The sequence below is a fragment of the Corvus moneduloides genome, chromosome 3 (assembly GCF_009650955.1).
Source record: "Corvus moneduloides isolate bCorMon1 chromosome 3, bCorMon1.pri, whole genome shotgun sequence".
NCBI classification, from domain to species: Eukaryota; Metazoa; Chordata; class Aves; order Passeriformes; family Corvidae; genus Corvus; species Corvus moneduloides.
In genome coordinates, this window is record NC_045478.1 from 61325153 (window position 1) to 61341963 (window position 16811).

General features: G+C 39.3%; 1 protein-coding gene across 1 annotated transcript in view; it reads left to right on the top strand.

Annotated features, from left to right (window-relative positions):
• Positions 1–11137, top strand: part of CCDC170 (coiled-coil domain containing 170) — a 36536-nt gene extending 25399 nt beyond the window's left edge. The window contains exons 8-12 of the mRNA XM_032101857.1: positions 24–224; positions 2013–2186; positions 2958–3200; positions 4073–4309; positions 8041–11137. Coding sequence (XP_031957748.1) covers positions 24–224; positions 2013–2186; positions 2958–3200; positions 4073–4309; positions 8041–8238 — 1053 coding nt within the window. The 3' untranslated portion in view covers positions 8239–11137. The remainder of the gene's footprint in view (positions 1–23; positions 225–2012; positions 2187–2957; positions 3201–4072; positions 4310–8040) is intronic.
• Positions 11138–16811: the final 5674 nt, after the last annotated feature.

The window sequence follows — 16811 nt, forward strand, 5'->3', positions numbered from 1 at the left end:
TTGTTGCTTTGCTTGCTCCCTAGATGGTATCTCAGCTTGAAACCCAATTAGCTAAATTGGGTGAAACTTTGGAAAATCAGACCAGATTGTACCATGAAGCCCTGGAGAGGAGCAGTAAAGCTGAAAAATGTTCAGAGAATTGCCACGATCAGCTGAAGCACTTGGAAGAGGAATTATTAACTGGAGGCCTGATGCAAGATGGATTGAAGCTTGAGAAACAAAAAGTAGTTGTACACATTATTTACTTAAAGAATAGAAGTCACTAAAGGCAGAGACACAGCTCATTGTATTGCTTTGGTCACTTGGAACACTGCAAGTAATGCGAAATAGCAAAGTCAGACGTCATGTAGGGAGTAGTAATACCTTTTCTTTGACCAAAAATTGCAGTTGGAAGATGTAGCTAAGCTTTTGAGCTCCAAGTCCATTATTGTGAAACAAAACAAACAAACCAACCAAAAAAAAGCCCAAGCAAAAAAAAAAATCCAAAGCCAAACTACACCCCAAAACCATCTTAAAAGAAGTCCCTGTAGGTACATCAGAAGTGCTTCAATTATTCTCTGCTCTCAAAATGTCTCTCATCACTATGTCTTTTTCTAAAACATCGTCCGGTCTGCAATCTCTCAAGAGCTCGTAGTCTTTGATTCTTTTATATTCTTAGACAATCACGGCTACTAGGATTTTTTGTTAATTGTATGAATAAACACACTGTTAGCCCGTAACTCATTCACATAACAAAGAGTTTGAAAAATGACATAGTACCTGGAAAGCCAAACACTACAGCTAAGAAAAGCAAAGTTTTAGCATGTTGCCAGGCCAGGATTAATGCTTAGAAAGTTGTATTTGCAAAGAATCATCAATTCTGTGCTATTTGTTTTGCCTTAGACTATGATACACTAACTTTTTTGAATGAAGCATCCACCACATTGGGAGAAAACCAGAAAAAGGAGCTGTTTCTTCAGCTCTGCTTCCTCTGTGAATAACATGTGGCCCTAGATTCTTAAATTTCTCTCTAGATTTTGCTCCAATCAAGAGAATTTTCTTGGGATTTTTTTTCTTTAATGAACAGCTTCAGTACTTCTGCTACTGTTTTTAATTTTTTTAATCAGAAGTATCATGAGACAAAAAGGTATTTTTGCTAACGAATCAGTTGTGAAACTGGTTTGTTGGTGGGATGATTTTTTTGCTGTTTGTTTTGTCATTTCTTTGCAAAGAAAATGGTCTGCTACAGAGGTAAGAGGAAACAAAATGAAACAGTTCTTAGTGGGAAGGAGGGCTTTGGATTTTCCAAGACAGGCTAATTGAGAGCAAGGGACTAAAGCAATTTTTAAAGAGCTGGTAGGGCAGGACAAAAGAAGGGAAAAAACAGATTGAATAATATTTTGTATCTGCATGTGTTCACACATCAGCAAACCAGATGGAGATGCCATTAAAATAATCTTAAAAGCAATTTGTAAACCAGTAACTTATCTCTAAACCTTGCTGGTCCAAAGAAGGGCTGAAGGCTGACCGTGTTAACATTCCTGCATCTCCTTGGACTACATCGTGTGTCATCCATGGCATCACTGCTATCAGTTACATCTGGTTTAGAGCTCACAGTACTGGGCAATCACAGCACTTGCAGTATTAGTTAGGACACAGCAGTCCATTCTAACTTCTCCCTGCCAATGCACAGCCATGCAAAACAACAGAGCTCCAGATAGGAACTAAAGTCAGAGGCAGGAACATACCTGCTGCTGCAGAGAAGCAAACCCAAGTTTTCCTGCTAAAAAGATAAATACAGTAGATCTAGGGATTTATGAACAAAATAAGTATTGACTAAAAAAAGGACATAAAGAGAATTTGAAGTTGTGTCAGGAGTGTGCCCAATTACACCCTTTCAGTATTATTTCTTGTGGGTAGTGTACTTGGCTATGTATTGCTGGCTGCCACTGTAGCAGGAATTGCTTTTAAATTGTACTTCATGACTTTTAATGAAGTTTTATTATTCTTCTGCCACCTTTCCCACATCTTAGTATCTGAAATTTCTGGAGCAACTTAATGAGAAGATGAAGCTGGATAGCCTAGCAGCAGAGGTTGGATTTGATATGACTATGGATGCAATTCTGGCCCGAGTAGAGCAGTTGGTGAAACTGGAAGGTGACGCGGTGGTTGAGAACAAGACTGTGGCATACAGCCTCAGAAGGAAGGTATGTGAAAAGGACATACCATTCAAAGATAAACATATGGCTGTGTTTCTGTAGTGGCTTGCTAGAGGCAGCAGACTGTATATGTGCAAAGAATTTCAAAGATGTCCATGACATAAAAAGAAGATAGTGAATGATTGCAAACTTTGCAAAAAGACTGCATTATTGAAATAAGTAAACCTACCGGTCGGTTGAACACTATACTGCTTTTCACAACTTCTTAAGAAAAAACTATGAAGTTATGGATGTTTATATCTGTGTATTTGTCTACTTTTTAATACACATTTATAGTTCTGTAAACAGCTGCCATTAATATTTAAATCTAAAAGGATCTGCCAAGGAGGGAGGCACATTACACAAACTTCTCTAGGAACTAGTAGAGTGTTGGTTGTACTTCATCAAGAATTTCAACAATTCCAACAAGAACTGTTCCTTCATTCAGTTGTTCCTACAGGAACAAGTCTGTTCAAATTTGGTCAAACACCCCTCTGTCATCCTGTTATGATACAGGGAAATCTTTTGGGTTTAGGCTTGTCAGAACAGTATAGAGCTGGGAACTGGGTCTGTTTAAAGTTTAAAACAATAGAGAAGCACAATGAATTGGTAATACAAGGAGCATCAAATTAAGGTATATATGTTGATACTTCACAGAATTTTCAAGAGAGAAAGAGGAGTTCAGGTTGTATATGCAACACGAGGATTAAATTTGCAATTATGTAGCACCACTGCCTTTCACATATATTTTTTCCAATGTCCTTGTGTTTGGAAATCAAGCTAAAGGCTCAGAAAGAAAAACTTGAAAGCAAAGAGCTGCACATGAGTCTTCTGCGGCAGAAAATAACCCAGCTGGAAGAAGAGAAGCAAGTGAGGGCTGCCTTAGCTGTGGAAAGGGATGAGGCCAATCTTGCTGTCAGAAAGTTACATAAAATGATAGAGAGGCTACAGAAGCAGCTTGATCTGGCCAGGGAAACAAATACTGATCTCAAAGCCAAGCTGTCTGAAACCAGTGAACTTAAGGTGAGTTAAAAGATTGTCTCAATCCTTTTTTCTATTCCAGCTGGATACAGCTGGACTTCATTTAAAATAAATGTGTTCATGGAGAACTACTCAAATGTAGGTGGAGAAAGCAAATATAGTATTACAATGTTTTGGGTATTTTACAATTTGTCTTAATATGCTAAGTAGAATCTGCAAAGCACAATGTAAATTTTCCGGCTAGTGTAAGAAAAATACAATATATGCATCCCTTCTTTCCTGTTGATGTGACTGTCATCTTGTATTTTCCCATGCACTGCTCACAGAAGGTCTATTCTGATAGGTATGGGGGGGAAATAACAGGGAAGATGCTTAATTTTAATTGTTTCTATGTTTCATTACATAGCAGTAGTAATATATTACCTGCTTCAACTCGGGTGAATACAAGTAGTTTGCAGCCATTGATAGCTTGCCACCACTAGGAGAAAGGAAGATTGATTTTATGGGACTTAGTGTCTTGCGGCTGATGGAGTGAAATAGCCAACTATGAGCATGTTCCCACTGAATAATTTTTACCAGCAAAACATTTGGCAACACTTTTTCATACTATTTTTCCAGGGTCTGGAAGAGAGTAAACCCTCACTGTGGATTTTCTCTTCTGTCCAGATACCTCTTTCCACAAAATCTGTAGAGGATTAACTGTCATTGAAGGAAAAATCTTTTCGTTAATCGTGTTGAAATAGGCCAGTCTCCTTTAATAACTTTTCAGTTCACAGGTACATGTGATGATTAATGAAGAACCCAAAAGAAACCACACTAAAGTGCTTATTCATGATCACTCCTGATATTTTTATTATTTGCTCAAGTTAGATGAAAAAGTATGACAAATTTAACACTTCCTTATCTTATTGCAGATCAAAACTTTGGAGCAGAGCAGAACAATAGAGGAACTCAGTAAGTCTCAAGGCAAATTGGAAAGAATGAAAGAAAAAGCTGAGAAACAACTTAGATCTGCCAAATCAGAACTTCTTTTAAAGGAGTGTAAAGCTGCTGAAGACAAAGAAAAAACCAAAAATATGTTACAAGCAGTTACCAGTGAGATGAAGGTGCTTAAAACAACCCTTGCAGAACTAGCAAAAAGAGAGAGACAGGTAGGTGTATAGGTGTTTGAAAAGTGCTAGGTGTACCTAAGAGTGTAGGAAAATGGTATAGGTGGAGCAGCTATCCAGCTGTGCTTCAAACTGTTCCAAACATTATCAAACAATGAATTTTTAGCTCACACTTGTGAGCCAGAGTGACAATTGTGATTGCAAACCTATTCCACAAGTTAAGTTTTGCAAGAGAATAGTAAATACAGGCATTATTTTCTTTGCTCATCACCAAATATTGCATCACCTTTTAGAGAGCTATCAAAATGCTGTAAATCCTAGTATCTCTTTTAAAGTATGTCTTTTTCCAAATACTTTAGGTATGTAATGTATCAACTTCTCATCTGTTTCCTTTTGTTTCTTACACATCCATCTCTTGCACTTTCTCCTTGCCAATTGTAAGAGATTCAACAAGACTAAGTCATAGGAGGAAAGGAAGCAGCCTCAAGTTGTGCTGGGGGAGTCTAGATTGGATATTAGGCAAATTTATTCACTGAAAGGTTAGTCAGGCATTGGAACAAGTTGCCCAGGGGAGTGCTTGAGTCAACAATCCCAAAGGTATTTAAAAGATGCCTAGACATGGTTTAGTGATGGACTTGGCAATGCAGGTTAAGAGTTGGACTTGATAATCTTAAAGGTCTTTTCCAACCTAAATGATTCAATGAGTCTGTGTTACTGTGTATAGGCCACAAATCCAAAGAACACTGGAAAATACAAGAAACGTCCCCCCCCCCCCAAACCCCCCAGATTTAATATTGAATGTAGTTATTTTGGATCAATTTGTGACATATAACTTTGTTAAAGTTTAGATCAGAAAAATTTTTGTGGTAACTCAGAGGGAAAGTATAATTTGTGGGAAACATATTAGTAAATGTGTTCCATTCTAACTTCAAAAAATTGTGAAGTATGTATGTTATTGCCCTGCATGTTGTGTTTTTGAGCAATGCTATAGGTGGCATAATTGCTGAAAGCAAATTGGACGTTTCTTTAAAGTAAAAAATTTGTAATTTTAAATTTATTTCAACTGCCTAGAATTTTATTAGTGCTGTATGTTGGGCTTAACAATGACTCTGAATGAAATTTAAGAATGTTATTTCAGAAAATTAGTCTAGAAATTTTTCTTTTTATTTTCATGGAGAGAAGACCAACAACCTGGGGATCTTTTCACCCCTGGAAATCTTTAGCACGGTTTTTGTTTTATAACAAAGATTAGAAATTTGGCAGGAAAATTTAATTTCTTCATACATCGCATGAGGAATCCAAGCATCCGGCACAGAGAAGATATTAATTATATGGAGGAAATTATTCCATGGAGTCATACATCGAGTATTTTGCTAAAAGCACACAAATGTTGGATTTTTACTGTCTGAATCCAAGGGCATTTCAAACCACTTGAATATTGTTGCAATACTCTTTGGACTTATTTTTTTTGCTTTCTTTCTGTTGGAATAAGACCCCTTCTACTTTCTTGTAGTTACAGGGTGAAAATAAAATATAGTATCTGCTTTTTACTTCCCCAAACCCCTGCCCCTCAATATCTTGGGTTAATGCTCTAAATTACATTCATTGTCTGTTTTTTACTTCTGATAATTTTACTCACTGAATGGAAGGTGCAAAGAAAATTTAGCAGGAATGCTGTTTCCTTAGCACAGCTTTGTGTTTGAGTCTTTGGTGACGTTTATCCTTTATTATTTCTCTCCTTCATCCAAAGGCTGGATCTTTGCAGAGTGCTGCCTTGATCTTCTAATGTAAAGTCTGTATGGAAACAAATTCCAGCTTTGCTGCCTCCTTATCTTGTCTGTGATCCAGATGTTTAAAAAAAAATCTTTAGCTTCTGCTAAATACTACTTGCCTAACATACTGCCAGAGCCCCGCATCGGTGACCTCCTGAACTAGTGTAGAAGATAATATATGGGAACTTTGGGGTTTTGGCGTAACATTGTTCCAACATTTGATCCAAGACATTGCACTGCCTTGGTGATACAGGTAGCTGGGACTGAATTCTCAAATCATAGAATTGTGGAATGAGTTGGGTTGGAAGGGACAGTAAAGATGATCTAGTTCCAACACACCTGCCATGGGTAGGGACAACTTCCACTAGACCAGATTGCTCAAAACCCCATTCAACCTGGCCTTGAACACTTTCAGGGATAGGGCGGCACAACTTCTGTGGGCAAACATGTTCCAGTGCCTCACTACCCTCCCAGTAAAGAATTTCATCCTAATATCTGATATAAATCTCTCCTCTTTTAGTTTAAAACCCTCCCCTCTTTTCCTATTGTTATATGCCTGCGTAAAGTGTTGCTCTCCCTTTTTTTTTTTTTTTTATAAGCCCCCTTTAAGTACTGGGAGGCTGTTATAAGCTCTCCCTGGAGCCTTTTCTTCTCCAAGCTGAACAACCCCAACTCTCTCAGCCTGACTTCATAGAAGTTCTTCAGCCCTCTGGTAATCTTTGTAGCCCTCCTTGGGAGCTGTTCTAACAGGTCCATGTCTGTCTTGTGCTGAGGACTCCAGACCTCAGCTGTGTTCTGTATTGGTTTCCCTATTTGTGTTTCTGAACTGATGGCAGCTCCTCAGGGTTTGAAACAAACTGTCTTTGGCAAGGTCTTGGAAACTGAGACCTTGTTTTCAGGAAAGCAGCAAACCCCTTTCCTCACAGACTCTAACTGCTTTAGAATTCTGCACAGTGTTCTTGGGGTCAGAGACATTTCAGGACTGTCTGTCTCCTTCTTGCCCTTAGCCCTTGGCATGATTGGTGGAGTGAGGATGCTGCTACACCAGAACATGAGTCCAGTTTCTTGATGGTTTTGATGATTTTGTGGCATTTTCAGTCTCTTATATTCTTGGGAATGGGGATCTTGGCATTCAAATAGATAGCAAGAAAAGCGTATTTCCTCAAATAGTAACATTTTTCTCTTTTGCGTGTAGATGATAAGGGGTATTAAAGCATTTGTTGTTTTGGCTGTGTAATTTATTTTCTGTTGAAGCGGCCTTGAAGCTTGACTGATAATGATCCATACTGTGAGTTGAGAAGAGTAAATCAGCAGAGATGACAACTACTTGTGGACGTCTGTCCATTTGGAACTGCAGAGAGAAAGCTGGTGTCTTTAATTACTTTACCAAATACCATTCCTATGACATTTTCAGCAGCTAGGCACGGAAGAAAAACAAGCATTTTCCTAAGCTGCATCTTGAATTTGGGCTGTATCCTAATTCAAATCAAAGTCAGACTGTAGGATGCGCCAAAAACTTCCACCTTTCTTCTGCCTTCCTCCTTTCCTTTTTCTCAAGATAGTGCAGGGTGGAGGGGAGCAGTGGCAGATAGTGGTCAAGGACGAGCACCTTAGCCTGTGCTCTGGGATGTGCCCACCAGAGTTTCCAGTTTGTATAATTTGTGGTCATCTGGGTCAGGTAAAAGTGTGTTTTCCTCAGTTTTTGTAGTTGAGTCAGCAGGAAAGATATGCCTGTGAAAGAAACTAAAGAAACACTTGAAAAATGTATTTTGTGTTTGAGATACTTGACATCTCAACTGTTTGTGTTTTGTGATTTGAGGTATGCCCCAAAGGGCTGTTTCTGTCCTCTTCTGCTCTCTGTATTGAGCAACAGCAGATATGCCTATATTTAGCACTGATAATACAAGTGCTTGTGTTTGTATGTATGCCTATGTGTACGTGTTTTCCCTGACATCTCCTTTGCCTCCTATTTAATTTATTCCCCTCCATTTGCTCTCGCAGCTGGCAGATTTCCGAGAGGTGGTCTCGCGGATGCTGGGCCTTGACATTGCCAGCCTGGCTCTTCCTGACTATGAAATCATTACACGCCTTGACGGGCTGATTCACTCTCATCAGCACCATTTCTTCCCCTGTGTCTGCCCCAAAGACATGGCAAGGACCCCGCAGGAGCAGCAAAGAAATGTGCAGCTTCTTGACTGAAAGGAGACGGAGCAAAGTAAAATTTTCTGTTTGCTTCCTTACCTGCTAGACACCCACAGAAAACAGATCCTTGTTTTTGTTCCCTACTCTACAGACACCAGCTAGGGCTGATTTTTAGAACTTCAATAGCGAGACTGAGCGGAATGGGTAGAGTAAAGTCAGCAGCCTGGAGATGGCACACAGAAAATCCCTGGGCAGCGTAATACTTCAGTTATGAAAATGATAGGCACCACATCAACAATACCCTCGAGTTTCACTGCAGAGGCATTGAAGTCATGGGTCACCCAAGGTCAGTTCACAGTTTTGAGAAGTTACTGAATGTCCTCTTCAGTGGCACTGCTTGTGTTTTACCTCTGGGTGACAGAGACGAAACCAAGTAGAGGTAGTCCTGCTTCTGTTCCTCTTGCCACATGGGACCTCTCTGCATTTTTACACATAAGGGCTTTAGCTTCAAGACAGTTATCTGCAAGTTAGAGCATTATCTCAATTTTGGAACAAGAGATGTTTTTTGCTTCTGCTAGTTTCTTTTGTCTGCTCATATGGCAAAACAAAAAATTTCGCTTTTGCAGCAAAGGCTTTCTCAAAAGGTCCTGTCATGTGCCTCATGTAGATATATCTGGTAAAACTGGGTGTTGGCCTTGGTAATGATGCCTTGAAAATTTTGCTTCCAGCTACTGTATTCCATGGGCAATTAATTCACAGGCCAAATAAGTGGCAATTCTTCTGGGTTAATTAAAAATTATTTTTAAACTCTTGTTCACTACAGAAAATAGTTGAACTACTAAAGTGTTTATTTTCAGACAAGTGATGATGAGGTGTACAAAACTACCTCTTAGTCATAAAAACTTCTTTTTGAGTGTTGTTAAACTTCATGATTTTTTAAAAAGAAATATGGACAATAAATCTGTTTTAATAGCAAATTCAAACTTGATTCTGTAGTTTCAGCTTTCTCTTCCCATTATATGTTTTCTACGGATGTGTAGAACAGTAAAGAAGACTTACCTATTTATGTCTGACCATTTGTGGGCTTTCTACAGTATCTCAGCAAATGATGACCCACTCAGTAAAACTGAACACACTATTTTAAGAAAAATGACAATTTTTCAAGTAAGAGTGGTAATTTTGGTACCTGGCTGGGGACTCAAAACATGCTTTTATTTCATTTGCTTCTGAAGAATTGTTTCTCAGTGACTTGCTGTAAAATAAAAAAATAAACACACAAGCTTTTGTAAAATCAGTAATTTGAGGAGATAGAGATAAATCTTGTGTAAATTCTTATGCTTCTGTGGCTAACTGGATTAAAATAAATTTAATTTCTTGTTTTACAATGTAACACTGTTTTGAGGGGAATGACTTCAAACTGAAAGAGAGTAGGTTAGATTAGACATTAGGAAGAAATTCCTTTCTGTGAGGGCAGTGAGGCACAAGTTGGACTAAGAAGTTGTGGATGCTCCCTCCCTGGAAGTGTTTAAGGCCAGGCTGGATGAAATGTAATTTTTAGGCATGATATGTTGATTGAGAATTTAGAGTGTGGGAAAGGATGCAATAATTTTATAATTATTTGTGAGATAATACAGGTAGTTTCACTTTGTGTTTTGTTGGTTTTATAGGCACTTCTGTTTGATTTATTACTAAAGAACAAAACCTGTTTTCTTCATCCACATTAATATATATCATACAGAGCATGATTTACTGTATTTTGAAAATTAAGTAAATTGAATTACAAATTTAGGTCCACTCAGCCCAGATAATACATTCATAACATTAAGAAATAGTCTCTGAGACTGACAATTATAAAGTAAGTTTGCATTGTGAAACGATTTCCTGATGTCTGCCTGTTCCTAGAGACTTGCAGCCTTCCTGTCGTTCTCGTTAGTCCCGTACCCTGCCACCCTGTGACCAGCCCTGGCACCAGCAGTGAAGTTCCAGCCCCACAGAAGCCACCAGCAGAGTTCTCAAAATTATTTCAGACAAGGCAGATTTTCACATGAAGTTCACAGCAATGCTTCATTACTGGTTTGCATGCTAAGCAAGAAGAAAGAATAAAGGTTTTCCAATGCCTGTTTTTTTTTCTTTTTAGCACAGCAGATCTGTCTTTTCTGAAGTATTACTGCTCACCATGCTCACAAAGGAATATGACCTATTATCTGACTACTAATACTGCCTGTATTTACTTTACTTTTGGAAGCGTACTGACATATTTCTTCATTTAGCCAAAGCAAATAAATAAATAAATAAATAAGAAGCAATTTGATGGGAACAAAGTTCAGGTGATTTTTGACTTACATAATTTAGGTTACCCCTGAAAGAACTGACTTTCAATTTTCAAGGCTTGTTTCATACAGCACGGAAGTTAGTCTTTGTTTTGGAAGAAAAGTTAGATGAGGCTTATAAATGTTTTCAATGTTTGTTTCAAATGTTTTCTTCTGTTTTAAACCAAGATGCATTCAACACAAGACAGGCATTGCAAGTGTGTGTTAAGGTTGTGTCAGCAGACACCCCTCCTCCTGTAGATTATTTTTGCTAGGTTTGTCTGTATTCATAAAAGGTGTGGGATCAACAGTTTTCTTTCTGTTCATTATTGCTCTTTTATTGTGGTAAAAGATTCTTGATTTATCAGCAGAACACATATGAAAATAGAAGCAATGTGTGTTAACTCCCAAAATGGTACAGCTACAGAACTTCCTTTTTTTTCTCCAAAGAACAGCTGAACCAACTCCAATGAAGGCAGCTTTACTACGAAGTGTTAAGGCAAAACTCAACAAATTAAAATGTTGCAACTGTAGATTATGAAGTGAAATAATTTACATGCTATAAACATTGTAAAAATAAAATCACAAAGCAAATAGGAAAACAAGTGTTATAGTGTTATGAGTGTATTAAAGTACATGGAACTGAATTTTTGCCTATGCATCCTGTTGTTGATAATACACTATTTGCAACACAGCAGAACCATGCATCAGAATATTAATGTAATAGAACCATGATTCCTCAAAGAAATTAAGCACAAAAGTATTCAAATACTTTGCTAAATTAGAATTAAGACACATAAGGACAGACCACATTAAATTACTCTTTGACTTCTGTCACTCTGTAGTTTATTATTGCTGTATAAAGCAGTTTCCTTGCTTTTTCACATTTTCTGTGGATGTGTGCATCATACACATTTTCCTAGGGCTGTTCAGTTACGGGATTATTTTACACATAATGAGGGAGCAGGAGAGGGGAAATATGAATGACCCAAGTCAAAATAGCTGTTATTTTTTAAAAAGGCAGAGAGGAATCAGGTACATTTTGAGAGAAAAAGCAATGTATTCTCCCAAATTTTTCATGTAAAATAGAAGTATTTTGTAAGACTACAGATAATGACCATTTCTCTTGACCATCTAAAAGAAAAAGGGTGAGGAATGAAGCAAAATGAAGTGACATTCTCTATGAAATTAGAGAAAAGGGATTTCTGATATCACTGAAGCATACAAAACAAAATCAGTTAACTATGTGGAAAATAAAAAAAATGATAGCTTGCCAGAATAGGAATTGGAAAGAATGTTCAAAGATAATCCTTTTCAAATGGAAGTTTTCAGTGAGGTTTTTTGGTTTTTTTTTTTTGTTTGTTTGCATTTTTGGCGCTTTTTTGGGGGTTTTTTTGTTTGTTTGTTTTTTTTGTTTAAACAAGTAAGAATACTCTATGGCAATACTTCCTTTTTGTGGAAGGAGGATGAGTTTATTAGATTGCACTCATAATTAGTGAGGATAACTGAGTCAGAAAAGAAAAATCTGCAAAATATAACAGTGTGTTTGAACAAAATAGTTTACTTTTCTGTCAGTTTCAAATTAAGTCAGCTAAGGAGCCCTGAGACAATGAGGAACACTTATTTTCAGAAGGGAAAAAATAAAACAGTTAAGAAATGTTATTTTATTTTTTCCCCTGTGACTACTTACACTTTGGGTAAGTAGGAGAAACAACACAAAGCAGATTGCAGTGTGAGCAAGTGGGCTCCAAACAGGTCCCAGATAGAGAAACCAAGTGTCAGATGGCTTCTGGTAATGCTGAGGCTGGGACTGGAAGGCAGGAAGTCTCACCAAACTGGGAGCTGGATGGGTTTCAGCCACAGGTTACGTGTACATTTTATAGTTTTTGTTGTAAATCGGTGTTTCTATGAAATGGTTTGGGCTTTTTTTTTTTTTTTTTTTTTTTTTGAAGAGGAATGTTGATATGTTGGGTGGGGATGATGAGTGCTTGGTTATAAACAAAACAGTTTTCTATTAACGCTGTTTTTAAATAGGCCAATGAATGCAATTTAATCTTAAATTCTTAAAAAATAATCTTGCCCACAAAACACTGGGAGCTCTGGTTACAAAACAGACATGTGATGGTACCCGTGGAATGCTGGAAGACCTTCCCCAGGGCAGTTCTGAAGGCAGCAACACGCCAGCAGAGCTGAGTCAGCCCTTTCCCCTCCTGGTTATGTTTTTCACTGTGAGGAACAGCACGGCCACAGCAGCTCTGGGGGCTGTGCACACCAGAGAGGCACCTCTGGTCCCAACAGGGAGTGTCTGCAGCCTGTCAACTGTGCTTTGATTGATGGCTTGGGCTCAAGCTGGCTTGAAGTAAGGAGCTCTAAGAGTATTTGTAGCACTAAAACTACTTCACTGAGTATTTCAAAGCATTTCCTCTGTGTACCCTTCATGCTGCAGTAGCGATGTAAATATGTGCAGCATAAATTATAAAGTAACGATATGAATTTATATGGTCAGCCACTCTGGCTGGTTTCTTGCCCTTAGAGGAGGTCAGAGACTCATGATTAAACCAACAGGCATCCCACAGGACCAGCAAAAAACACTACTGGCAACAACTCTCTGACCTTTATCTGAAGAGTTTGTTTTTCTTAGTCTCTACATGCTGCATTGGATTTGTTGTGGTTCACGCTATCTTTCTCACCTGGATCTTTCACAGATCACTTGCCTGCACCAAAGTCTCTGTGGTCAGCCCTGTTCCTCATCCAGCAACGTTTTGTATCCATGCCTTGCAAGGAGCCCCAGCGTCAGCCAGGTTGTGTAGGTTTGCTGGAGAAATCTGCCCACACCCTTGGTCTGCTGCCACTTTCCACCCCTCAGACCTGGCAGCCTCCTCCTGCACTTTATCCCTAGCCAGGGTGCAGTCGGAGCTTTGCAGCGTTGTGTGGCACTCAGCAGACATCAAGATACAGCTGACTCTCTCATGTAAGACCGCAGTGTCTTTTAGATGCTTCCTTCCCCTTCTAGGTAGTTTTCTGGAACTGCTGGGACAGGTACAGTCAGTCCACGCTTGTGTAGGTGGGAGAAAGAGCTGAAAGGCTTTGGTCAGCCTAAAGGATCCTACGAAGCAGCAAGGCTGTGTCAGGCATACGGCCACAAGGGGACAGATACGTTCTGCGGGATCTGCAGGGGGGGAGGTGGAGCTGCGAGAAGGAGAAATAACACGAGGGTAAAATGACGGCAGCTGACAAACCAGGACAGGTGCAGGTTCTTGTGAAGCAGACTGCAATGATTTTTATAGCAGATGTACTATGGCCATCAGTGTAGATGGATGGAATCCTGCAGGTTATGGAGTGAAAGTCCCTTAGAGCTTTCCATAGAGATCAGTCCAAACCAGGCTGTGCAGGAAAGTGCTAGGTTAGTGCTGAGATTATCATAGTAATATCGATGTTTAATATTTTTGATGTTGTTTGGTATTAGAGACATTTAGAATAACACCTCCATGGTGTTACTGCAGCATGTGACACCACTATGTAGTCCTGGCTGCCTTTGAGAATACGGATTGGGAACAGTGGAACAGAGGACAGACAACAGAGCTGGGGTGTGTCCAGCAGGAGTGGAATAGTGAGTGTGGCTGATATAACACGTAGGGATCTGAATCTCAGCTGGTATTGATGACACTTAGCTGTCTGAGGGTTTGTGGAAGGAAGTGGGAACAAAGGGTATCTGAGACACATCTCACAAAGTCATGGAGCTAAAATGGATTGATTCAAGTGGCTAAAAATATGCCTGAATATATTTTCCTGTATTTACTATTAGCAACTATTCATCTCAACAGTTTGAGACAGGAGGCTGTGGAGAGTGTAGGAATCAAAAAATAAATATTTGAAAAAGCAACCAGTAAACAGACAGGAATTTAGACTAATGACCTAAACAGAAAATAATGTCATGGGTTAAGAGCTGCACAGACTAATCCTCTGGTGATAAATCTTAACTGCAAGGCTTTATAAACTTCTCCTGACTTGTGGGTGAACTTCAGAATAGAAACAAGAGGAGCTAGTTGCCCTTGGAAATCAGCCTGTGATGTAGAGGGAAAAAAGGAAGCTGGAACAAGAGGAAAGACTGGCTCAGCGCCTGAGGACTGCTGCCCAGCTGGTTTTTGAATCAAGATAGGTAAGCTTCCTTTCAGTCTCATGAAGCTCTACAAATGACAATATCTGCACCAGCAAGTGACAGAGATCCCAAATCGCCCCAGTTAGGATAACAGTTTCTCACAACAGCTCTTTTATTCTTAAGTAGTGCATGTTCCAATACTTCATAGTTCTTTATAGTGACTTCCTGGCCTAATCAAAGAAGAGGTTGTATTTCTCAAAAAATGTTCTCTCTGTGGTTTTCCTAAGAAATTCTTGACTGGACTGCTTTGGAAGTTCAGTTTTCACGTGTGTCTGTAGCAGTAGTATCATTGCCTGTAATGCAATGTGATGCTTTGCTTTTATTTACAGGAGGAGGGAAGTCTTCCATGACAGATGGCAGAATTTATTTATTTGAAAATTCAAGCCAAAATGATTCAGTCCTTCCTAAAAACAAGACTAATGGAAAACCTATAATTTGCCTATATCCATAAACAAAAATCTGGCAATTCGGAGCAATTCAGGCCAGAGTCAAAACTTAGTTTCTTTGTAACAAGCGTTCCTGGCTTGCTTTGCCAGAGCAAAGGTTGACGCACCTCACTGCTCCCAATGCTCTTTTCATTAGAAATAAACAGGAGTGGAAGGAGGGGTCCATTTCCAAGCCACAGGGAAAAGGGACAGACTCAGGAAGGTGCTAGTTATGGCAGGTTTCACACGGAAGAGAAGAGAACGGAAGTTCCATGGGAGAGATAAAGGTGGGCTGTAAGATAAAAAAAGAAAAGGGAGAGGTGTGAGTAGCTGAGTAGGGATTTGGGAATGAGTGTTTGGGAGAGCTGAAGATTGGGAAGCAAGCAGCAGATAGCAGTGAGGATGGGAGCATTTCAGAACTTCCTGGTCATAGACCAGCATGAAGGACAGGGGGGAAGCCAAGGGCAAGAGACTGAGCCTGTTGGATGCAGTAATGGTAAACCCAGGAGCAGTATGAGAAATCAGCACTCACATCTCCAAATGAAGTGGGAAGAGTGGGAGAAAGCAAGGTAATGTAGGATGGAATCAACTGTGCAAAACGTTCCCAGCATTTCACGCCAGCAGGAGATGGGACATGCCGTGTTTGTGATCTTCTTCCATTGTGTTTCTGTACATGCATTCTGCATATAGGAAGGGTTTTATTATCTGGGTTTTGGAGGTACAGAGAACCCAGAAAGACTCCTAAAAATAAGTTGGAGTTAAGAAGGGGAATATCCTCTGAAAGGGAGGGACAGGAGTTTGAAAGAGAGATACAATCAAAACTAGACTAACCTGCTGCCTGCCTCTGAGAGACTTCAGCAATACTGTCAAAATGAGGGGGAAAAGAAGTATGAAGAAAAAGCTGGTTTTAAAATGGTCTAAAAGCAAGGGAGAAAAGTAAGTTTTTGAACTGTAGGAATTCTAAGATGGAAATAATTCTATTTTTCTCACCTAGCAATTTTCATCTTCTCTCTTACTGTAATGGCAAATGCTGTTTGATTTTGAGAAACTGAGAAGTCCCTCCCATTTCTCACTACCATCATCAGGAGTCTTTCACCCATTAATCCTCAGAAGATGGTTAAGCTACAATTTCACCTTATGGTAGCAGGGTGCTGTGGTCTTAGTCTCCCCCAGCAAGGCTTCTGGTCCCTGCCTGCCTTCCACTGCTTGGCCCTTGCAGGGGAAGAGCCTCCCCAGGAACTAAAATACTGGTGAATCTATTTGGAAAACTGCAAAATGTTCAGAAGGTGGCCTTCTCCATGAAAAACAGTAACAATGACTAAAAGTCACTCTTCCCACTGGTAGAGCTCCTGATTCTTCCAAGTTCCAAGTGGAGAAGGAAGAGTATAAAGATGCCACTCTGGGCTGGTGTCTTGGTGAATTTGCCTGGCTTTGGCTGGATGAAGCACTTCACCAAGGGATCTCCATTTGTACCTTGTGAAACCCATAAGGAGGAACTGCAGGTTTGGATAGCAGCTGAGAGTACTGTGTCTTCTCCATATGGCAGAGCAATTTGTTTCACAGTTTCTAAATAAAGAGGAATTTTAAAAGTCTTTTCCATATGTATTCACTGAAAGATAATTATAGTTATAACAGCACAAGGACTTTACTCGAAAAACCAAACTAGTAAATGTAGTAAATTAGTGCTTCTTACAGGAAGAAAAGCTGATTACCACACATCCATAACAGCATCAGTGG